Source organism: Rana temporaria, chromosome 1, assembly GCF_905171775.1.
Source record: "Rana temporaria chromosome 1, aRanTem1.1, whole genome shotgun sequence".
NCBI classification, from domain to species: domain Eukaryota; kingdom Metazoa; phylum Chordata; class Amphibia; order Anura; family Ranidae; genus Rana; species Rana temporaria.
Genome location: NC_053489.1, coordinates 532786505 through 532812402, shown reverse-complemented (window position 1 = coordinate 532812402; position 25898 = coordinate 532786505). Strand labels below are relative to the sequence as shown.

Here is a 25898-nt window from a genome sequence, read left to right as displayed (position 1 = left end):
TATTTCACTGCATAGCATGGCGCAGTGCTGAGTGAGCTGAAGGCCACATATTTTAGCGTGCTTCTCTAACTGTCCCATCTGCAGTGGGAAATATATGCCAAGAGTAGTAGAATAACCAATAAATCACTGAGACAGATTTTGGCATGAGATTTTTCATGCTATGAAATTCATACATCATAGAAAGTCATTGCTTTATGGCAAGGTTTGCACTTGCATTGACTAAAACAGGACCACAATTGTAAAACCAGCTGCATAACATCTTAGTTATGCTATAAAATCATACACAAAAGAAAAAGTATAAAAGAGTAAAAAAAAAAAAAAAAAAGAACATCACTGCTCCTTTATATAAAACCAATTTTTTTATACACAGGTGAGCAAAACATATTCTCATATCAGACAGCAGACATAGTTTGATGACATGGAATGCAATTTATGTTTTTCTACTAAATGTTACAATAATTTCAATGACAAATTACTTGGGTTATTTTTATCCTTTTAAAGTGGATATAAACCCCAATTTTTTTTTCCTTTTTGCTGTCACAATGAACGATTTTCTATCATCTGTGCCCAGTCCTGCCACACAAAGTTAATCCAGCTCTGAGCAATCCTCTTTTTTTGTTCAGTGAGATAAAACGGACTAACAGACAAAAACCTTTGGTCTTTCCGCCCCCTTGCTGTGAGTGACAGGTTATTTACATATCTCATGCACTAGCTTGATGACAGGCATTATTTTTTAATTCCGACCCCAACTCCTTTTCTGAAGACATGTGGTTACTTTTCTGGATTTTGACTGGATGTTAGTGATCATAGCAGAATTTAGTGTAAGGAATACACAGGAAAAAATGCATGTTGACAAGAGGAGTGTAGAGGTGGGTGGGGAGTCTACTGACATCACGACTCCACCCACCGAGCTCCAGACAACAGATCCACCCACAGAATCTGCAGTTTTTCAGTTCTTAGAACAGACAGAGGGGAGACATTTGACAGGTAAGGATACATGCAGAAGGCATGTATATCCGTATAGATCAGCACTATGGCAGTAGTTTAGAAAGGATGAGAGTGGGTTTACATCCACTTTAAAAATAACCGCTCTTTTAGGAGATTGAAACCCACAATCTCATTATTTGTAGGTGACTATGGGGTGGTAGTACGTCTGAACAGGTAAAAATTACTTGTGATGCTTTGAATGTACCTCTTCACTGAGTGCTACAGAGCAACTGCAAGATATTTGTGGGGTAACATTGGGTGATCAAATAAAGATGGAGAGAAGGCCAAGTCTAAACTTTACACTGAGGAGACCAACTATATAGGTTGTTTTAGGGAAATCAAATAGGCCACACAGTGAAAGGAGATGTTTTACAGAATAAGAAGCATACATTTTCTAAATTTCTTAAACACTCAGAGGGAAGAAGGGGCTGTTTTTTTATTTTTTTATTTAGACCTCATTCACACGAGGCGGACTTCGTTGCTTACGGAGTCCGCCTGCTACCGCCAGCTCAGCGGGAGATCAGTCTGATCCGATCTGATCCGCCATGGACGGATGGGGATGTGTCCCCATATGTCTGTTTTTAGCAGATCGGATAGGGTCGGATGTCAGCGGACATGTCTCCGCTGACTTCCGGCGGTCCGTCCGTGTGAATGAGGTCTTAAGGTGCATCTAAACTTTAATACACTGATTCTTCTTAGACAACAATTGAACAAATTAAAAGTAAAAGGTGTGACGATGAAGGTGGTTTGCATTAGACATCATAGCAGCCACTCAACTCTTCAGGAGCTGAGCATGTGCCACTGTTTACCATTAATGTCAAGATAAGGTCTACCAGAAGATTTAATCAAAGCCTTTGCTAAAAAAAAAAAAAAAAAAACGTGTGTAGTTTGATGGCTCCCTGAAAACATAAGTGGGTTTAAACATATCAGCACCCAAGGATCAGTTGTGTGGTTCGTGTAGTTGTTAGATTACCCAGGAATATGAAGGGTCATTTAGATAAATGGTATGTGAAGGTACACTTATGTTTCAAACAAGAATTAATTTGCTGGTCTGGGAAATGTGTGTACATAGTAAATAATAAAGATCTTCTTTTATGCTATCAGATAAAATGTATCTTTAATTTGCTAGTTCCCTCTAGCGTTCTCTAGAATTGTTACATTGTATCTCTTGCTACAAAGAGGTATGTATTTCCTATGTTCTTCAGCTCCATCTGCTGGCCATAACGTGGTATTTTACTACTGCCTATAATAAAAGAACATTTGTGCAGAAGAAAAAATAGCCTAAAAACGATTAAAGTATAACTAAAGCCAAACTTTTTTTAGTTTTGGATAGAGTGGAGAGGGATTAGAATGCTTGTCAGTTTTTATTGCTGTCTGTGCCTCATTAAAGAGATCCACCCTCTCTATTTGTCTTGTTTACCATTATCATTAAAAGTGAAAGAAAATCCCAGATTTTGGGTTGTCCCCAGAAAGGTAATAGAGGGCAAATCTTCCAATGGGGACACTAGTTCTGGTGACCTGAGGGTCCCCTAGGAATTCCCTTAATTTGCAGGGATTTCCTCTTACGTCCTGTTTGGCTATGGGACAGGAAGTGAAGGGAAATCTCTGCAACAGGACACAGATGGCAGGAAAAAAATCTGACAGGGGTTATAGCCCTGCCTTGTACAATCCAAAATGAAATAAAAAATGCCTATAGCTCTATTTTAATATTTATTAAGTGGACAAATGGATTTTTTTTTTTTTATAAATAGACCCTATACAAGTTTTAAAGGGGAGATTACCTGGAAAGGTTGCATATGTGCTTGTCAATTATAATTGCATTTAGTGCATGAAAGGCACAACGAAGGAACACAGAAATGCCTATTCTTCCAAAATCGCCTGCTCTACCACTGGCTGAATAAAAGTAGTGATGTCGCAGAAAGGACCGCAACGCGGTGGAAGGAGGAAGGAGCTGGGAGAAAGGCAGATTACACTCTCTTCACCTGTTTTCAGTCACACAGAGGAGCAGCACACTCATGGAGCTTATTTGACAATGGATCAGAAAATGACACACTTGTTTATGTCTGAGCCCTGGTTCACATTGATGCTACTTTGAAATTGCGCTACTTCACTTGAAATAGCGCAATTACAAAATAGCAAGGTCAGTGCGATTTCAGCTGCTACTTGATAGACATCTGTGTGGCTTCATGCACAGATGTCTACTGAAATCACAGCTGAAATCGGCAAAAGTAGTGCAGAAGCTACTTTTGCAAATCAGTGCGGCACCGCAAAATCGGTGTCGCAGCGATTGCAACAGTGCCATTGTCTCCAATAGGCTGCGACTTGTCATGCGATTTGATTTCTCACTCTAATGTGAACCTAGGCTTAAGTGCATAGGCCCGGATTCAGAAAGGAGATACGACGGCGTATCTCCGGATACGCCGTCGTATTTCTGAGTGCAGGCCGTCGTATCTATGCGACTGATTTAGAGAATCAGTTACGCATAGATTTCCCTAAGATCCGACCGGCGTAAGTGTCTTACACCGTCGTATCTTAGGCTGCATATTTACGCTGGCCGCTAGGTGGCGCATCCGTATAGTTACGCGATGAATATGCTAATTAGGTATTAACGCCGCTTCAGAAACGTACGTCTGGCCGGTGCATTTTTTTTACGTTGTTTACGTTAGGCTTTTTCCGGCGTAAAGTTACCCCTGCTATATGAGGCGTAGCTAATGTTAAGTATGGACATCGTTCCCGCGTCGAGTTTTGAAAATTTTACATCGTTTGCGTAAGTCGTTCGCGAATAGGGCTGTACGTAAGTTACGTTCACGTCTAAAGCAATGACGACTTGTGGCGTAATTTCGAGCATGCGCACTGGGATTTTTTCATGAACGGCGCATGCGCGGGGTCACAGTTAATATACATAAAACACGCCCACATCATCCCCATTTGAATTAGGCGGGCTTATGCCGGACCAAATACGTTATGCCACCGTAACTAAGGGCGCAAGTTCTTTCTGCATACGGAACTTGCGCCCTAAGTTACGGCGGCCTACCGTATCTGAGATACGTTACGCCGCGCCGATAGATACTGCAATGTATCTGAATCCGGCCCATAGTTTCTCCACGCAGTGCTTTGCTGCTCCAGAGCATAAAGGTTGAGTGCACAATGGATGCATCTCTTTTAACCTAAAGTAGTCTGTTTCTCATGCACAGCAGCTAGTATCTTATCCTTTAATCTCATCCCACACTCCTTCATCATTAACCAGTTAAGGACCCGACCAATATGCTGCTAAATGACCCAAGGGGTTTTTTACAATTCGGCACTGCATCGCTTTAACAGACAATTGCGCGGTCGTGCGACGTGACTCCCAAACAAAATTGGCGCCCTTTTTTCCCCACAAATAGAGCTTTCTTTTGGTGGTATTTTTTTGCGCTATAAACAAAAATAGAGTGACAATTTTGAAAAAAATGCAATATTTTTTACTTTTTGCTAAAATAAATATCCCCCAAAAACATATATAATTTTTTTTTCCCTCAGTTTAGGCCGATACGTATTCTTCTACCTATTTTTGGTAAAAAAAATCGCAATAAGCGTTTATCGATTGGTTTGCGCAAAATTTATAGCGTTTACAAAATAGGGGATAGTTTTATTATTCTTTTTTTTTTTACTACTAATGGCGGCGATCAGCGATTTTTTTCGTGACTGCGACATTATGGCGGACACTTCGGACAATTTTGACACATTTTTGGGACCATTGTCATTTTCACAGCAAAAAATGCATTTAAAATGCATTGTTTACTGTGAAAATGACAGTTGCAGTTTGGGAGTTAACCACAGGGGGCGCTGAAGGAGTTAGGGTTTACCTAGTGTGTGTTTACAACAGTAGGGGGGTGTGGCTGTAGGTCTGACGTCATCGACCGAGTCTCCCTATAAAAGGGATCACTCGATCGATGCAGCCGCCACAGTGAAGCACGGGGAGCCGTGTTTACATACGGCTCTCCCCGTTCTTCAGCTCCGGGGAGTGATCGCGAGGGGGCGGCTAGAAACGAATAGCCGCGCCCTCGTCCCGGATCGCTCGGACAGCCACGGGAACCGCCGCATGTACCGGGGGGGTCCCGATCGGACCCCCGACCCACGTCTAGGCAGGGACGTACAGGTACGCCAATGTGCCTGTCCGTGCCATTCTGCCGACGTATATGTACATGCGGCGGTCCGGAAGTGGTTAAAAACGATGTTGCCCACACACCATCATTTTAAAAAAATGATCTAGCAAAGCGCGGTGACGTACAACACGTACGACGGCACTATAAAGGGGAAGTTCTATTTGCCTTTGGGCTGCTTTAGCTGATTCAGTGTTAGTAAAAGACGATTCGCGCTTTTCTGTCTGTTACAACGTGATGAATGTGCTTACTCCATTATGAACGGTAGTTTTACCAGAACGAGCGCTCCCGTCTCATAACTTGCTTCTGAGCATGCGCAGGTTTTGTACGTCGTTTTAGCCCACACACGATCATTTTTTACAACCCGAAAAACGACATTGTTTAAAACGACGTTAAAAAATGCAGCATGTTCGAATTTTTTTTTTTTTCAGAACCTGAAAAATTATGTGTAGCACACACACGATCATTTTAAATGAAGTTTTTTAAAAACAACGTATGCAGCATTAGCCTAAGCTTGCTTTAAAGGGTGGTTGTCAATATATGCCTAAGGGCAAACCATCAGTCACGCACTCCAGAGCTTGTATAATAAGTTGTAAGTAGGGATAAGCTGAGTTGTTTTCAGACACAAGTCCCAACTTAAGCAATTTAAGCTATACCACCAGGAAGCTGTCAAAACCGACAGCCAATCATAAGTGGAGGAGACATTAAGTTATGAAATACTGCATTTATTCTAATCACTCTCTGATTTGCAATATTTACATACTTTAACAAGTGTTTAAGACACTGTAAAGCCCTGTACACATGATCGGTTTGTCCGATAAAAACAGACCGATGGACTGTTTTCATCGGACAAACCGATCGTGTGTGGGCTCCATCGGTTTGTTTTCCATCGGTGAAAAAACTAGAACATGTTTTAAATTTCTCCTATGGATAAAAAAACGATAGAAAAAACAACGATTGTCTGTGTGGAAGTCCATCGGTCAAAAATCTGCGCATGCTCAGAATCAAGTCGGCGCATGCTCGGAAGCATTGAACTTCATTTTTCTCAGCAGTGTTTTACGTCACCGCGTTTTGGCACGGTCGGATATTTGACTGATGGTGTGTAGGCAAGACTGATGAAAGTCAGCTTCATCGGATATCTGATGAAAAAAATCCATCGGATTAGATTCCATCAGATATCCGATCGTGTGTACAGGGCATAAGGTATATAGCAAAAAACTTTTTGTACCCCCACGCCCATTAACTGCTGCAATCAACACTTCTGTTTCTGTTAAAAACTCCAAATCTTATGTTCAGTGCTATACTTAATATGTAAAAAAAAATATTATAATAAAAATGAAAATTTATAATCATGCTATGCAAAACTGTGCAAAATTGCCTAACCAAGGTTATTCAATTCCTAATGTGGTCGTAAAGGCACAAGGTTTTTTACCTTCATGCATTTTATACATAAAGGTAAAAAAACCTTCTGTGTGCAGAATCCCATCCAGCTTTCCCTAATACTTATCTGAACCCCCTCTAGATCCAGCGATGTACAGGAGAGCCTTGGTTCTCCAGGGACTCGGACTCCAGAATGACGTTTGGCAGCAGCGGGAGCCATTGGAGGAGATAGGGGAGGTGGAACCCTGGGGCCACCTCCATCTCCAATCAGGAGTTGGAGGGGACAGGGTCGGGCAACGGCTCCATGTGTGAATGGACACACAGAGCTGAGGATCAGAAGCGTGCCTGCTTGGGTGTCCCCAGAGCAAGCTGCTTGCTCTAGAGGGCACCTGGCAGGAGGGAGGGGTCAGGAGCACCAGCACGGGACTCAAGAAGAGGAGGATCTAAGCTGCTCTGTGCAAAACCACTGCACGAAGCAGGTCAATATAACATGTTTGTTATTTGAAAAACAAAAAAAACAGGACTTTCATGTCACTTTAAATATAAATGAATACCAATTCCTGTAAAATATACGCTTTCAGTGCATACTCATCAACCATTCAGTCCTGTCCACAGGACATGGCTAAACCTGCCCACAGTTCAGCTCAGGTTGACCTAGTGACGAGGCGGCTCCACCTCAAACCTACCCACTTATTGCAAGGGTCCACACAAACCCTGCCTCTAATTATGTGCGGACTGCCCACTTGCACCCCCAAATCACTGAAATGAATGCCTTAATGAATTATTGCACATGCACAGTAACTCAAGTAAGACCTTAATCACACTGGGATAAGCCCTGCTGCATTAGATCCCCCCCCCCCCAAAAAAAAAAAAAATCTAATTAGAAGAAAGCTTCAATGATAGAACAAAGCTTCAATGCCACACCTTTTGACCTAACAGTTGCAGATGTAAGCAGGAAAACGTATTTACAGCTATGCTATTCTCTGTGTGTATACCTTCATTCCCTAGAATATATAATTAAAGCATATTAGGTACAGCCTTAGCTATATTTGGCTGGAGATTATTAGCGTGACTCATGCATGAGATCTAGAATTTTCAGGTCATTCTGAAAAATAGCTGTACAAAGCTACATCCGCATAGTTAAAAGGAATAATACTAAATATAATCTCCTATGGCAGCAAACACTGCAGCAAAAGCAAAACCACATAGACAGATCCAACAGTAGATATGCAAAAGTTTAAAAGATCAATGAAAGTAATAAAAACAAGAACAAAAATGATAACAAGACACAGTTGGAAGGAATGTTTTCCCTGTCTTATTAAGCTGTCAATGCAGATTAGTGCACAAAAGAAATGTTCCTGGCACATGTCAGTGTAGAGGAGGGACTGTCAACAATAGATGCCCCATAGTAAGCCTATGGGTGACATCATGACCCAGGCTCTAGCGCCATTGTCGTTGCCTCTCCTCTACACTAAAACTGCTGCTGGAGAGATCATGTGACTGGACAGGGCAATTTCAGAATAGGTAAGTAAATACATAGATAGAATAGGCTTAGAATAGGGCTTAATTAGGTTTTGACTGGAACTAAACTTTAATGGGGCTGCAACACACATATAACCATGCAATAGTGTATGTTACCACAAATTTTGATTTTTAAAAATTTCCTTTGGCACAACACTTTTTTGAAAGTTCATGCCCTAGCACTCACTAAAATGGTTGTTAAAGTTAACAGTTTCAGCAGTGCTAAACATTGTAACTGGATTGTAACACGGAAACAAAAGTAACTACAAAATGATATTAGTGCACTTTGATTGTAGCTACACCATTCATATAAATACAAAATTGTCAGTAAAATCAACAAAATAAAAAAAAATTCAACTGTACATATTAAGGTAGAGCATATATTTCAATTAAAGTTAGAAAGTATATTTCATTTATACTCACTAGATTTGCTATGATATAATGATAACCTTTCACGTGTTTTCCAATGGTGATAACCTACGAAATAAAGGAAGATGATTATCTGCAAATGAATTTGTATTCAAATTGTTTATTGTAAAAATAAAGAGTACAGAGTACTGCAAATGAATTTGGTTTCTGAAAGATATCACATGTTTACTAATATTTTATTACCTTCTTTTTGCACCAAATTTTTAAATAATTTAGCTTTTTTTGTTATAATATCGCTCAAATTAAAGTTTGTATTTGTGGACTTTTTAAATGTACCAATACTTCCAGCAAATGAGCCCAAGTAAGGAAGGACTTTCATCAGATGAACCAAATAAAAAAACAATACTCATTATTGGGGGATAGGTATGAGGTTTTTTTTTTAAATAAGTCTGTGCACAATCCTTAAAAACATTATTACATTTGCCTGTTTCAAGTGACATCTAATGGATCTGCCAAGGATTTCTTCAAGCTGGTTCATGCATGTGCCGTTGCAGGTAAAGTTTAAACCTGGTAGACAGGGCAGATTTACCATTAGACAATGTACAGTAGATCTGTACCTATCGGAGGCGAAGGCAAATATAGAGTATTTTTCTTGAAAGGATATCAATTACACATTTTTCCCCAAACCATGTGGAAATATCATTTCATAAAAGCAAATAAAAAAATTGTTACAATATTCTTAGCCAGGTTAGGACCAGTAAAACAAAGAAATATGCTATGTACCAGTGTCGGTCTCTACTTGTAGTAGTGGTGGTGGGTACTGATGGATTTTCTTTATTTTTACAGTATATGATAGGTTTTCAGTTGGAAGAAAGGGGTATCTAGAGCTGAAAGGAAATCTCTCATGGGACTACCATGCTCAGCATCAGAACTGATTTTTTTAATTTTGGTATCATCTTGTGTATCAAAAATCAGTGCGTAATGAGTTTGATGTTGAAGATTTTGAGTGGCCTAGACACAGCCTTGATCTTAGCCCTCCTTAAATACGCTGGGATGAATTGAAAGCTAAAAGGTCTTCTTGTTCAACATTGGTATCTGCCTCCTTCAGTACTCTTTTGGCTGATTGGGCATAAGTCCCTAGACACATTGCAGAAATTGTGTGGAAAGACTTCACAGAGGAATGGAGGTTGTTACAAATGCAAATGGGCGCTAACTTCATATTAATGCAATTTTTTTCTAATCAGATTTCAAAACAAGCTCATTAAGTGTGATAGTTAGGCGCCTACAAACTTGTAGCATAAGGCCTCGTACACACGATAGGTTAACCAGAGGACAACAGTCTGAAGGACCGTTGTCCTAGGTTAACCTATGAAGCTGACTGATGGTCCGTCATGCCTACACACCATCAGTTAAAAAAACGATCGTGTAAGAACGCGGTGAAGTAAAACACAACGACGTGCTGAAAAAACGAAGTACAATGCTTCCAAGCATGCGTTGACTTGATTCTGAGCATGCGCAGGTTTTTAACTGATGGTTAAATTTTAAAGCAAGTTTGCATTTTTTTAACCGAAGGTTAAATAACCTATGGGGCCCACACACGATCGGTTTTGACCGATGAAAACGGTCCGTCAGACCGTTGTTCTCTGGTTAACCTATCGTGTGTACGAGGCCTTATGGCTTATTACTGCATTGAACTGCTTCCATTTGCAATATACAATGCCTGTCTTTTGTACTTGATTAATTATGTACTGCATTTTAAGCCTATCAATGACATTTTCCAAATGTGTCATCATTCAATGAATCTATAGAGACACGAGAAAGGGGAGCTTTTCTAGGAAAAGCCGTATTAATAAAAGACAGAGATAAACTTTTTCTCCTCACCTGGTACACAGGTAATCAATGCACCTTTTCTAGGAGTATCTATTCCATTAGCAATCTGATTGGTATCGATCCTGGGCTGCTATGCCATTTGTCCTTGGCTTGAATTCTTGATCTGCATGTGGAAGTGATGTGTGAGGTCTGCTGTGTCCTATGTGCAGACAATGCATAAATCACTGTGTGGGGTTGCTCCTCTTTCTCACTCCGGAGCAGTAGCTGACCTCTGGTGCAGTGAGACCGGCTCTGTGGGAGGTCTGATGTGCACTGGAGCCTGGCGATAAACGATAGGGCAGGCCATACATTCTACATTTTTTTTGTACAATTTTGCTTTAGCTTTACCAAAAAACATATAATATGAGGTTAAACCTAAACAAAACTTTAAAGCACACTGAACAGAAATTGCACAAAAATTGTACAAGAAAACTGTAAAACTTGTGGCCAGCTTAAAGCGTAACTATACTGTCATTGGCCAGGACGAGATGACATTACTCCCATGCTTGTGTGGGGGTTCTGTCAGATTCCTCATTACCAAATTTCTGTTGTGAGCTACGTTTGTGCAGCTTACTGTACAGGGGCAGACAGGCAAGTAAGTAGCTTTAATGCAGGGGGGCGTGGCTTGGCACCGGACCCGAATGGCTGCCTGATTCCCGAGCTCCCGTCCACAGGAGATAAGCACTGCTCTTAGCCGAGCCATCCGCTGCCAGTAAATGGGGAAAGTATCCAAGGGAGCCTCCCCAACCAGGTCCCGCTCGCCCAGAGGCTCCGGAGCGCAAAACGAGCGCGTAATTCCGGACATCTTCCGGACCCAAGTACGCGAGGCCCCGGCTTCAAATCGGGCCTACTCGAGCGCCGCACGCTCCTCCAGCCTCAGCCCTGCAGGTAGGAGACGATCCCAGCCCCAAGCCATGACCACCACTACAGATGCCTCACAGCCCCTGTGCATACAGGACCTCCGATCAGTGGCAGAGGACATTAAAGCCACGCTTTTCTCTGCCATCACAGACCTCAGGAGAGATGTGCAGGCCATGTCAGTGCGGCTGGAGGATGTGGAAGAAACAACATCCCGCCATGACACTGCTATCCAGCAATTGCAGGCCTCTTCCCATTCTAATGAAAGGCAATTAAGAGATATCCAAAGACACATGGAAGACTTGGATAACAGGGGGCGTCGCCACAATATTCGCGTACGGGGCATCCCCGAATCCGTCGAAAACGCGCAAATTACTAAAGCCACTATCGCCATCTTTAATGATCTTCTTGGCAGACCCCCTGAAACACATATTGAGTTTGAACGCTTGCATAGAGCTCTAAAACCTAGAAGCAGAGATACCGATCCCCCTAGGGATGTGATCGGCTGTCTCGTGAACTTTAAATTGAAAGAAGAAATTCTCCGCAGGGCCAGAGACCGTAGCTCCCTGTCATATCTAGGAGCGGAAATTAAACTGTTCCAAGACCTCTCGCCTATTACTCTTCAAAATAGGAGAGACCTACGCCCTCTTCTCGATCTCCTGCGCTCTAAAGGCATTCAGTATCGATGGAAGTTTCCCTTCTGCCTTTCTGCTTCCTTTCAAGGTCGCACAGCAAACCTGCGTCTACCAGAAGATTTGCCCGCTTTCTTTCATACACTGAATCTTCCCCGCATTGACATCCCGGATTGGTACACTACCCTTCGCCCGCCACACATGAGAAGATCGACTTCCACCGATGCTATTCCAGTCCGTGATGACTTCCACTTAGGACGCCGCAGACACACCTCGCCAAGGGAACCCGACATCTCGGACCACCAGACTGCTGTCCAAAACAGCCCAACAGCTTCCCCAGCTCACAGGAGAGCACGCCGCGAACAACCTGATGAGATGATAGTCTCCCTGCCCTCCTTCACACCTTAAAGACATGCTCTCACAGAGACATCAAAAGATAACTTTTCTTTTTTCTCCCTAGTATCCGTCAGCCCCGGATGTCCATGACTGCTCTACTCTACAGTTCCCAGCATTCTGATCCGGATCTACTGACTACAACCTCTCTGGTTCCGTAAGTCTTTTACCCCGCCGGAGAGACACCCCAAGTTCCGATAGACCCTCCCGAGAAACTTGGTGGCTCCCCCTGCCCCCCTTCCCAACCCTCTGATCCTTGCCTGCCCCACCCCGTCCTGGCCGGCTCCTAATGCCTCTTATACCGAGAGACTTTCCGCACTCAGGCCCCCTGGTCACTGTCACTAGGCCTGCCAAGATTCGAGATCCAGAGACTGTTATTTTTTCCCCTTTTTTCTTTTTTTTTCTTTTTTTTTCTTTCTCGCTTCTCCATTGCTCTGTATAGCACTGTACAAGGGGGGTGTTACTACACAAAAGTCGACTTCCCGCATGCATATGATCACAGACCTAATCCACCTTTCTGGCCTTTACCCCACCCAAACTTAGAATGCTATACCATTGTTAACATACACCCTTTCTGTGGGTAATAGGTCTAAGGCTGCAATACCTACCCCCTGATTGGCCGCATGCACAGCTCTGATTTTCTTTTGTTTGCTTCACCCGAGGGGGGGGGGGCAAAGGGAAAGGTTATTTCCAGATTAAACTGTATCAGAGGGCAAAATTTCTTTCACTGATTGAAAGGCTTACGCATCGGTCACTCCCGAACAAGGGGTGTTCGACCCTATCAACTCAAACACAATAACTGCCCTCTTATATCTCTTGGAACATTGACCACGTATGGTTTTATACCACTCCTGGTCCAACCTATGCTGGTATAGCCTAGACAACCTATCTGACGCTATTTTAGGAAGCTACTTGACCAGATACAATCACATGGGAAGTGCTGCTCTCTGATACAGGCTCAGTTATAATCATACTCATATGTTGTTTGTTGTTCACGTTAAATGATTTTCTGTTATATCTCAGGGTTATAGGATCCCCTCATCTTAAATTTGGGTATATAACGTTAGATGAAGAGGATCTCATACTATTATTCTAGGTTCTAGGTTCTACCTCACTATCAAATGTTATGTTATGTAAGCTGCTCAACTGTCTATAACTGCTTAACCTGCATGCTGAGTGACATCATATAGTACTTAATTCATGACTCCCTGGAGTCTAGACCCATAGCCATCCTATCTACTACAACACTTATTGGCTCCTTCACATATCCTGCTGCATAAATCTCCTGTGGACGAGAGATACTGATTCCTGACCGTTCCACACCGGTTCTTACCACCTCTCCACGAGACAGGAACATACCTGCTCCTGTCGAACCTTACCGGATACTTTAGTATACGAGGGGAGGTCACATATAACCTCTCCGACTCCGGTAATTTGTCCACTTCGGTGACTTTTATACCCTAACTTACCTACTTACCCTCCTCCCCCCCCCCCCCTTTTTTTTTTTTTTTTTTTTTTTTTTTTTTTTCCTTTCTCCTTCTTTCTTCCTTTCTTCCCTTCTTTTTTTGTTGTTTTTCTTTTTCTCTCTCTCTCATCTTGCTCCATCTCTCCTTCTTTTCCTCCTCTGTCTTCCTTTTCTCCCCCCCTCTCCCTCCTTCGCCTTCTCTCTCTCTCCCTTATACTCCCGCCTTTTCTTCCTCTCCCCCCCTCTACCTCGCAGTCTCCGCCTCTTCCGCATCCTTTCCAACACAAAGCGATTCCAGATTCCGCCCCTCTCTCATTATTTGTGCTCATACAAGTGAGGCCAACCACCTCACATCGGACCGTCCTCTATTACAAGTATAACTGCACACTTGTCTCACCATGTCGCACCTAAGCTCCACAAAAAAAACCTCCACGCTTAAAATAGTATCCCTGAACACAAAGGGCCTCAACATCCCAGAAAAACGTAGCCAAACTCTTGACTTGATGGCCAAAATGAAGGCAAATATAGTGTTCTTGCAAGAAACACACTTTCACACAAACAAAATCCCTAAGCTTACCAACCACCTTTTCCCAACAATATACCATGCTACCAACTCACTCGCTAAAACCAAGGGGGTTTCAATCCTACTTTCCAAAAATTTAGACTGGCAACCCATAGACTCACTTATAGACACAGAGGGCAGATACATCTTCCTTAAGGGCCGTCTCCAAGGGCGACCTGTTACCTTAGCTAACATCTACAGCCCCAATACTGCTCAAGTAAGCTTCTTCAGATCCATCTCAAGATTGCTCTCAGACTTTCAATCCGGACTGACCATTCTAGGGGGAGATTTTAATGTTGCATTATTCCCAATTTTGGACACCTCCACTGGAACAGCCTCCCTACCATACAGAGCAATTAAACAAATTAAACTACAGATCCAAGATCTTCTTCTACACGACACCTGGCGCGCCCTCCACCCCGACGAAAAAGATTTCACTTTTTTCTCAGCCCCCCATAACAAATACTCCAGGATCGACTACCTATTCCTATCCCAGAAAGACCTTCCCTTTCTCTCCACTGCCACTATTGAACCAATGACATTATCAGATCACCATCCAATTACAATGACCCTGAGCTTCCCTAATGAACACACTTCCAAAAGTATCTGGCGCCTCGACTCGACCTTACTTACCTCAGAAGAGGTGGTCGAAGACGTTCGTAAGTGCATACATACGTTCTTTCTAGAAAATAACACATCCGACATAGCCCCACTCACCCAGTGGGAGGCCCACAAATGTGTAGTTAGGGGTAAATTAATTTCCCTTAAGGCAGCCCGCCGAAAAGCCCAACAACGTACAATTACAGACATACTCGACAAGATCAAGGCCCTTGAACTCACCCACAAACATTCTCAAGCGCAACAAACTTACCATGAGCTTACCCATAATAGGAAACTCCTGCGTGAAGAGTTGAATCGCAAAACGAGACGCAAATTTGTCCTGCACCAAAAGCTCTTCTACGAATTCGGAAACAAATGCGGAAAATACTTAGCGAAAGCTCTCCAAACCAAAAAAGCACAGGCTACTATCCACACTATCAAAGATTCGCAAGGAAAGGCCTTCATTACGCCGACAGATATAGCAATGCAATTTGAAACCTATTACTCCAATTTATATAATCTGCCTAAACATGCAACAAATCACAAGAGCCTTGAAGCCCGCCACACATTAATCAAATCTTTCCTTGACAAACACTGCCCCAAACTTATAAACAGTGATGATGCACACAAATTAGAGCACCCCATTTCAGAAGAAGAACTAAAACTAGCAATCAAAATGCTTAAAAATGGTAAAAGCCCAGGCCCTGATGGGCTTACAGCTACCTATTACAAGGCCTTCACGGATGTTCTATCCCCGCATATTATTAAGACTTTCAATTCCCTAACATCCCCCACCCTCCCCTTTAATAGACTGCTAGAAGCTCATATCACCGTAATTCCGAAAGAAGAGAAGGATCCCACATCAGTTAGTAACTATAGGCCGATATCCTTATTAAATGTAGATATCAAGCTGTATGCCAAGATTTTAGCCTCGCGTTTAGCACCCTTCCTACCATCCCTGATAGGGAAAGACCAAGTTGGATTTATCCCTGGCAGAGAAGCCAGGGATAACACAATCAAGGCTCTAAATATACATCACTGGATTACAACACATAAGCAAGAGGGCTTTTTTCTGTCATTGGACGCAGAGAAGGCGTTCGACAGGCTGGCATGGGATTATCTGGAAGCAGTCTTGAAGCATGTTGGCCTTCCAGACCAAATGCTCAATGCTATTATGTCCCTATATACTACACCAACTGCCAGAGTCCGTGTAAATGGCCACCTGTCGAACGCCTTCACTATTAGCAACGGGACAAGACAGGGATGCCCACTTTCCCCAATTTTATTCGTCCTAACCCTTGAGCCTTTTCTCCAAAGTCTCAGAGCTAATGACAATGTCAAAGGTTTCCACATCGCAGACCGAACCTATAAAATGGCAGCTTTCGCCGATGACATACTGCTATTCCTGAAAGATCCCCACACATCAATTCCAAATCTCCTTAAAGAACTGAAGCTATTCCATGTCATCTCCAACTTTAAGATAAATTTTGATAAATCCCAAGCCCTGAATATCTCCCTCCCACAGGAAGCGGTACTACAATGCAAAAACAACTTCCCCTTTAAATGGAACCACGATCAAATTAAATATCTAGGGATATATCTAACAGCTAGACTTTCAGACTTATTCTCCAAAAATCATCTTCCTATCCTTAAAACCATCACGAGTGACTTGAGTAAATGGAATAAACCACATTTCTCTTGGTTTGGAAGGGCAGCAATTCTAAAAATGAACACACTCCCCCGCGTCCTATTCATCTTACAAACCTTGCCCATTAGACTCCCCCCATCCTTCTTTCTAACTTACAAACGACTTTGTACTAAATTCTTATGGAATCAGAAACGACCTAGAGTAGCTTACGATCAGTTAACACAACCAAAAACGAAGGGGGGCATTGGGCTACCTGACCTCAAAAAATACTATTGGGCATGTCACCTCGCTAGAATTGTAGACTGGTCAATCCATAGCCATAGTAAAGATTGGGTATCTCTTGAACATACCTTCTCCCCCCTACCATTACGATCCATTCCTTGGACCCCACGCAAACACACCCCGAAGAGTCTAAATGATCACCCTCTCATTGCCCCGACACTTCACTGTTTTAAAGAAGCCTGCCGAAAATTACGCATTTCCTCGACCCCTGGGCCCCTTACTTCGGTAAAGCTCAACCCAGAATTCCCACCTGGTATGTCCACAAATTTTCTGGCAGACACCTGGCAACATCCCGAAGTCTTGGCACATCACTTCTACCACTCAGGCACTTTTCTAGAGCGCTCTTCGTTACCAGCCAACACAGAAAACGTTGCGTTTCCTCTCTGGACGTATTTCCAGATCAGACATTTCCTGAAAGATGCTGACCGCACATCCTCTGTCTCTCGCCGTCTCACAGCATTCGAACAGCTATGTTCCCACTCTGCACCACAGCAACACATGATATCTAACATTCACAACATACTCTCCTCAGACAGCTTACTGAAGACTAACAAAGCCTGCTCAAGTTGGGAAAGAGACCTACAGATAGAAATGACAGAGGCACAGTGGGAACGCATATCTACAATAACTCATAAAGGCTCTCTCAATGTCTCGATACAGGAAAACAATTATAAAGTCTTAACGCGCTGGTACAGAACCCCGGCTATCCTTCATAAATACAACCCAACCCTTTCGGACAAATGTTGGAGATGCTCTAGCGACACAGGTACCCTGGAGCACATTTGGTGGTCTTGCCCCCTAATCCAGCCATTCTGGACCCAAGTCCGAGAAATTACATCGCAAATCTCCACATACACCCTAGAACACTCTGCAGCACAGCTTCTTCTACACCATTCTGACATGCCAGCTCAACGATACTGCAAAACGCTAATACCACCCCTACTAAACGCAGCCAAACTATGCATCCCCATACATTGGGGAACAACACAGGTTCCAACCATTTCTGAATGGCTCAATCGCATTGGAAAAATTGCAGAAATGGAAGAATTAATCGCTATAGCCAAAGATTGTCCAACCAAATTCTCCCACACATGGGCCTGCTGGACCCACTTCTGTACCACAGCCAATTACAAACTTCTGATGGATCAAACAAATGGGAATCATCCACCTCCAGACGATTGAAGCCCCTGGTAATTGTACGATTACTCTCTGTACTCTTATCTAATCAAAATAAGCGACATCTAGCCTCCCTCCCCTACACAAGGGAAGACTGAGGGAGGACCTCTATTGACTCATCCTGATAAACATACTGTCAATTATCTATAAAGCACAAAACTCTTGGTATTCAACATATCCCAACACTTGGGACCCGGCGGCGGAGACTGTGAGGTACCCCCCCTCCCAGCCTACCCCTCTCCACTCACCCCCCCCCCCCTCCTCTCTTTGATTCTAAGTTTGGATATCTACACATTATATTGCTCTCTTCCTACACTTTATATTATTTTACTTTACTCTTCCTTCTCTCTTTCTTCTTACCACGGCTCTTAATCTCTCTTCCTCCCTTTCTCCCCTTGTTCTTCCGCTCCTATACCCATCCCTCTTCCCCCTCCCCTTGAGGAGTCTACAACCGGATTCAATCCCCTCACCCGCTACAGCCCACTCCATTTAGTACCGACAGCTGACCAACTTCAGCACCCAAATTATTAAAAGAGAGTGATTACGCAAAGTTGGTCAGCCCCTCATGAACTAGCCATCCCCTGTCTTCTTCCGCTGTTTACACCTACATAGAATTCGATAGGAGACATACACACGATTACCGTTGGAAGCGCAGATAATCATTAAACTAGTCATTAACTTTGCTTGCATCCCATAACTTGTTAAGTATGTCGACAAATGCTATGCTTTTTTCTATACTCCTGTTTACATGCTGGTTCTGATTATCAATGCTGTAAAACCTACTGTTTTATTTCAGACTCCTTGTCCATATGTAATGTAAGCATTATTCTGTTCACCAATAAAATTTATTATGGAAAAAAAATAAAAAAAAAAATAAAAAAAAATAAAAAAATAAAAAAAGTAGCTTTAATGCAGAAGAAACACAGCATGTCTCTTCTGCATCAAAAATCCTGCCTGTCCGCCAGTTTTCATTCCTAGCCTAAAGATCTTCTTTAAGTTTGTATATCTGCAGGCTCTAGTGCACATCATATCTCCCACAGAGCCGGTCCCACTACACCAGAGACTGGATACTGGTTCAGAATGAAAGCAGCCAGAGTGATTTATACAATGTCTACTAACAGGACACAGCGGACCCCACACAGTGTTTCCACATGCAGATCGGAGATTCAAGCTAGGGGCAAATGGCATATCAATCATCAGTGACTGTCCATACGGGGTGCAGGGGCGCTGCCTCCCTAATCAATGCGCCCGACCCCTAATTTACATGCAGTGTGGCAGATGCACTGATTCCAATGGGAAGTTTTTTCTTTAGAAGCACATGATTAGAGCCGGAGGCTTAAAAAATAGGTGGGCTTGGGGCACAAAGCACTGCACTCTAAACACACCCAGTGTGACAACAGCGAATAAATATTTGCTATTGTCTTCCTGATTCTCCTTTCGGCAAATCCCGGCTCAGAAAGCAGGTCATGAGACCCAATTAGCCGAGAGGAGAAGTGATCCTATTGGCCGCCGAGGCGGAGGAGGAGGGAGGAGACGCAGGGGAAACTACGCCACCATGAAGCAGAGGCGATTCAGTTCGCATGTGCTTGCGCTTTATACGTTTTTCACTCACTCACTCACTCAGGAGGAGACGCAGCCCGGAGGAAGCCTGTGACCTAGATGGGGTAAGTGTGGGGACCAATCGACTGACCTGGGGGGCAGAGGGGGTGGCGTTGGACGGTTCCCCCCTAAAAAATATACCACCACCAGCCACTAATATCAGCACAGGAAATATAATGATCAGATTGCTAATGCAATATATAGATTACCCATGTACCAGGTGAGGAGAAAAAGTTTGTCTCTGTATTTTATTAATACGGCTATTCTTGGTAGTGCTCCCCTTTCTCTTTTCCCTATAGATCTATATTGCTAATTTGAGAGCAACTTTGGGTGCAGTAACTGGACACTATGGGCCAGATCCACAGCCAGCCGCCGTAACTTAAATATTGCCATTTAAGTTACACTGCCGTAAAATTTCTACCTAAGTGCCCGATCCACAAAGCACTTACCTAGAAATTTTCGGCTGTGTAACTTAAATCCGGCCGGCGCAAGGTGTTCCTATTCAAATGGGGTGAGTCCCATTTAAATTAGGCGTGCTCCCGCGCCGGCCGTACTGCGCATGCTCACGACGTCATTTTCCTCACGTGCTTAGCGCGGTTTTACGTTGCGCAGGGTTTTTAGAATCGCGACGGGCGTAAAAAAAAAATACGAGTTGCGGCGGGAAAAAAAAAAAATTGAATAAAAAAAAGACGGCAACGCGGGATAGAAGGGTCTACTTTTACAAGGCCTAAACAGTTTAGGCCTTGTAAAAGCAGCCCTAATTTTACGATTGCAAACTAATACTTACGGAGAAAAAACGAAGCGTAAAAGCTTTGTGGATCTCCGTAAGTGCTAATTTGCATACCCGAAGCGGCATTTCGACTCGAAATGCCCCCAGCGGCGGATGCGGTACTGCATCCTAAGATCCGACCGTGTAAGTCCCTTACACATGTCGGATCCTCTCCCTATCTTTTGGAAACTGATTCTGTGGATCAGTTCCAAAGATAGAAACAGGGATACGACGGCGTATCAGTAGATACGCCGTCGTATCCCTTTTGTGGATCTGGCCCTATGATCTTATGCTGTGTACACACGACCGTTTTCCGGGTTCTAAAAAATTACGTTTTTAAGGGTCTAGAAAAAACAATGTTTTTTTCAACCCGATCAATAAAACTGCCTTGCCTACACACGATCGTGAAAAAAAAATTCTCTATCTAAGCGCGGCCACGTACAACATGTACGACGGCACTATAAAGGGGAAGTTCCATGCGGATGGCGCACCAAAGGGTGTTTTGGCTGCTTTAGCTGATTTTGTTAGTAATAGACGATTCACGCTTTTCAGTCTGTTACTGCGTGATGAATGTGCTTACTCCATTACGAACGGTAGTTTTACCAGAACGCTCCCGGCTCATAACTTGCTTCTGAGCATGCGCAGGTTTTTCACGTTGTTAAAGCCCACACACAACCATTTTTTACAACCTTAAAAACGACAACGTTAAAAACGTCGTGAAAAAATAGAGCATGTTCGAAATTTTTAATGCCCATTTTTTTAGATCGTGAAAAATGCTCTGGAGCCCACACACAATCGTTTTTAATGACATAAAAAAAAAACGTCATTTTTAAAATGGTGGTGTGTACGTGGCATGAGAATCTGCAAACTGAATAATGATCATTTGATCACTGGAAAATAAACTGTTATTATCTCAGAGCTCCCATACATATGGCTACATTTGTAAGGTGTAAGTGGCATGGCTACACAATGCTATTGTAATGTATAGTGGTATTAGTAGTGTAAGCATTCAATGAATGATTTTGTTATGTAATACATATTCAGTAGTATCTATGGAACAAACCTGATCAACAATATCGTTCACTTTATCCCTCTCACAGTCCAGAATCACTCTCCTTTCTTTTTTTATTTCCAAATCCTGAAAGAGGGAACGGTACGTCTCATCTTTCCTGTCATTGTTAATGTTTCCAACGTTGATTGCTGTCACTTGCCATTTCTTCTCAGCTGCAGAATCCAGCACAGCTTGCAGTGTTGATAAACCTTCAGAGACAAAATATCGGAGACACAAATACAGTCAAGATCAGCAATAACCTGGGGTGTTTGTATGTTTATCTCTTAAAGCCACCCTGATATTTCCCCACATAATTTCTCTGAAAATAAATGTCTCAATTTCATTTTTTCTAAACTGCCCTAGTGATGTGATTCAAGAAAGAAACTATACTAAAATTGCAAATTGTTTAGTACACTGTCTGTTAACAGTAAAGTGGTGGTGGCACCATCCGTTTTCTTTTTTAAGGCTTTTTTTCATTTATTTTCACCAATTGATCTGGCCAAAAAGTCTGTTATTTTTCAACTTCCTTTAACCCCCTTCCTGACCAGGTCAATTTTCAGCTTTCAGCGCTGTCACACTTTGAATTATGCATTTGTGCAACATTGTCCCCAAACAAAATTGTAATTGTAAAAGTGCAGCACTCATAGGCTGCACTGATGAGTTGGCACTGGTGGGCACTAATGAGGAGGCACTGGTGGGCACTGAAGAGGCTCTCCTGATAGATGGCACTGATGGGCATTGTTAGGTGGCACTGATGGGCACTAATAGGTGGCACTGATAGGCGGCACTGATGGGTGGCACTGATGGGCGGCACTGATGGGCACTAATTGACAGTACTTGTGGGCACTGATTGGCAGCACTGGTGGGCACACATTTGCAGCACCGGTGGGCACTGTTGGAACTGCACCAATATTCAGTGCCCTAATTATCAGTGTACATGTCCCTTTTAGAAAAGCTGGTTATTGGCTCACTTCTCCAATCCTCATGCCGTCAGCATGAAGAAAGGAGTGTCGATAACCAGCTTCTATTTACATCTGTGATCAGCTGTGTTTGAACACAGCTAATCACATTGTAAAGAGCCACTGATTGGCGCTTTACCTCAATCTGTGATCAGCAGTGTCCTCCGGACATTGTGATCACAGAGCGCATAGCTCGCACTCTGCTGCAGGTGCGCAGTGAGCGAGATTCACAGGAGGTCATCATATACTGGCCTCCCAGAACTAGATTTCTGCGCTATAGCCGTCATTTGGTTATAGTGAGGTTGGCAAGTGGTTAAAGTGGAACTGAACCCCTTTCTATGGCATGCTGTGGGGAAACAGTTAAATCGATGGGATTAGTTCCATTGTAACAGACCAAGCTGTCCAGCAAAAGTAACAATTAGAAGGTGGAGCAAACCATTTAAAAATTGATCTAAACCCATCAATTTAACTGTTTCCCAAAATCATTTTATTTTGAAAACATGCCACGAATGGTAACTGTCATGTTTGCTTGTGCTCCCAACCAAACTGTCAAGCCATCAAATGCCTGGTGTCATAGCTGATCACATGTGCAACACTATGGCAGATCAAACAAAGGCTTATGCCGGGTACACACGAGAGGATTGATCCGCGGATACGGTCCGCCGGACCGTATCCACGGATAAATCCTCTGAGGATTTTGATCCGATGGAGTGTACTCACCATCGGATCGAAATCCGCGCCGAATTTACACCGCGGTGACGTGTCGCGCCGTCGCCGCGATGATGACGCGGCGACATGCGCGACGCTGTCATATAAGCAATTCCACGCATGCGTCGAATCATTACGACGCATGCGAGAGACGGGTTCGGACGGATCGATCCGCTGAGTCTGTACAGACCACCGGATCGATCCGCTGGAGCCGATTCCAGCGGATAGATTTGTTAGCATGCTAACAAATTTTTATCTGCTGGATTTCGGAAATCTCCGCGGATAAATATCCGCTGGAACGTACACACCAGGGGATCTATCCGCTGAAACCGATCCGCTGAGATTTTTCAGCGGATGGATCCTCTCGTGTGTACAGGGCCTAAGATGGCAACTTCCTTGGCTGTAAAGGATAGGAGGGTTTACTTCAGGCTTAACACTGCCAAGGGTTATTACAATGGTTTATAATCCTATGTAAAACCTTTAACTACAAAGGGAAAAACAAAACTGTTTCTGTAACTGCTTAAAGTGGAACTCTAGGATAATGCCTTGTACACACGACCGGTTTTCACAACGCAAAAACTGCCATTTTTTATATTGGTCGTGTGTATGCTCCCTAGCAGTTTTCTCAACGAAAAAACTGCCAGCAAATAAATTGAAACCAGCTCTCTTTTCTTCTTCTAGCAGTTTTCTCAACGAAAAAACTGCCAGCAAATAAATTGAAACCAGCTCTCTTTTTTCTCGTCGTGTTTCCCGTCAGTCTTTTTCTCGTCGCAAAAAACGGTCGTGTGAATGCTTTTCCGAGGAAAAAAAACGTGCATGCTTAGAATCAAGTATGCAGCCCAAAAGCAGCCCAAAGGGTGGCGCCATTTGAAAGGAACTTCCCCTTTATAGTCCCGTCATACATGTTGTACGTCGTAACGCTTTGGTTGGAAGTTTTTTTGCAGGAACGTGTGTATGAAAGTCAGGCTGGAGAGGAATCACGTCTGGAAAAACGTTGTTTTTTTCCTGCCGAGAAAAATTGTCGTGTGTACGAGGCACTAGGCATTAAATTGGGCGGACAGGCAAAAGTTTTAATGCAGAAGAGACATGCTTTGTCTCTTTTTCGTTAAAGCTTCTTATCTGCTTGTCTGCCCATGTACAGTGAGCTGTGCACACGCAGCTCACTGTACAAATTCAGCAATGCCAAATCTAACTGGCATTCCCACCCAGCCAATGACACGGCCAGCGACTGAAACCTGGAAGCCAGCTACCCAAGATGTCAGGGTTAGGATGGGGATCTTGAGGATGCTACTTCGCTGGAGCCGATGTGAGTATTGTTTTTCGCTTTAAGAAGTGTTGAAATGAACGCCCAATGTGTCCCTGTGCCTTTAAGGAGGGGTGCATTCCCTCCCAGCAAACCGGCACTTAATGTATCCACTGCTATATATGTTCCAACTTGGAGACTGAAAAATATAGAGTTAGGACTGCATTACACAGAGGAGCCTTGCAATGGTGTGCAATTAAACCCTCTGGCCCAGATTCTCGTACAATTGCGCAAAACTGGGCGGGTGTAATGTATCTGATTTCTGTTACGCCGTCGCAAGTTTTACAGGCAAGTGCTTTATTCTCAAAGAACTTGCCTGTAAAGTTGCGGCGGTGTAGCGTAAATCACCCGGTGCAAGCCCGCCTAATTCAAATTAGCCGGGTAGGGGGCGTGTAGTATTTAAATTAAGCGTGTTCCCGCACCGAACATACTGCGCATGCGCCGTCCGAAGACTATCCCAGGGTGCATTGCTCCAAATGACGTCGCAAGGACGTCATTGGTTTCGACGTGAACATAAATGGCGTCCAGCCCCATTCACGGACAACTTACGCAAACAACGTAAATTTACAAATTTCGACGCGAGAACGACGGCCATACTTAACATTGATTGCGCTTCATATACCCAGGGTCAACTTTATGCCAGGACAAGCCTAACGTAAACGTCGTAACTTCACTGCGTCGGCCGGGCGTACGTTCGGGAATTCGCGTATCTAGCTAATTTGCATACTCGACGGGGAAAACGACGGAGGCGACACCTAGCGGACAAAAAAAAATTGCATTCAAGATCCGACAGCGTAAGAGCCTTACGCCTGTCGGATCTAATGGTTATCTATGCGTAACTGATTCTAAGAATCAGTCGCATAGATACGACGGCCCAGATTAGGACTTACGACGGCATACATGGCGTTGCGCCGTCGTAAGCCCTTTGAGAATCTGGGTCTCTGTTTTTATCATAAATTGTTAGACGGGGTCAATATTTTTTATATTTTTGCAGGCTAGCTGGTAAGTGGGCTGGGACATTTGTGTCTGTTTGTGTTGTGCATTGCCCTTCCATGTGCGTTTTACTGCAAAGGCTAATTATAAATTGGGGTGGTTGCCATGTTTTTTTATGGCCTTTAAGCATGTCTGCCTTTTCAACTTTACATAGTGGATGATGGAAGTAGTAGTTTACACAAATAAGATAACATTAATTATTATGTTTCTAGGTCAGCTCACAGGAAGTGACAAGTATTTTCTAAACTTGCCCAACGTGTTCCTAGAAAATGAATGCAGCCACCACAGTTGAAGACTGGCAAGATACAATATACTACATTTTTGTATGTTAGTTTAGTTTTGCTCTAAGAGACCATCTCTGCAGGAGGCTAGCATTACATTGTCAGAATTTGTCTCTCTGTAAGGTCATGAAAATCACCATCTGAAGAGGAAGAAGTGATCTGAAGTGCATCTGAAGGTTTCTGATTTTCCAGGAAACACCTCCTGGGGTTGGGAATCCCTAGCTAGTTTTCTAGCTGATTTCTTTTAAGTTATTTTAAATTTTTTAATTTTTTATTGAAAGTAAAAATAAATAAATTGCAAATATAATTTTAACAGCACGCCAACCCAGATGATTAGCAAAATACGCTAGA

At 43.2% G+C, this 25898-nt stretch overlaps 1 protein-coding gene across 4 annotated transcripts in view; it reads right to left on the bottom strand.

The window, feature by feature from the left end:
• Positions 1–25898, bottom strand: part of GRIA2 (glutamate ionotropic receptor AMPA type subunit 2) — a 225209-nt gene that overhangs the window by 97637 nt on the left and 101674 nt on the right. For all 4 annotated transcript variants that reach the window (XM_040332278.1, XM_040332251.1, XM_040332259.1 and 1 more), the window contains exons 4-5: positions 21316–21512; positions 8454–8507 (exon numbers count right to left, since the gene is read on the bottom strand). In XM_040332278.1, coding sequence (XP_040188212.1) covers positions 8454–8507; positions 21316–21512 — 251 coding nt within the window. The remainder of the gene's footprint in view (positions 1–8453; positions 8508–21315; positions 21513–25898) is intronic.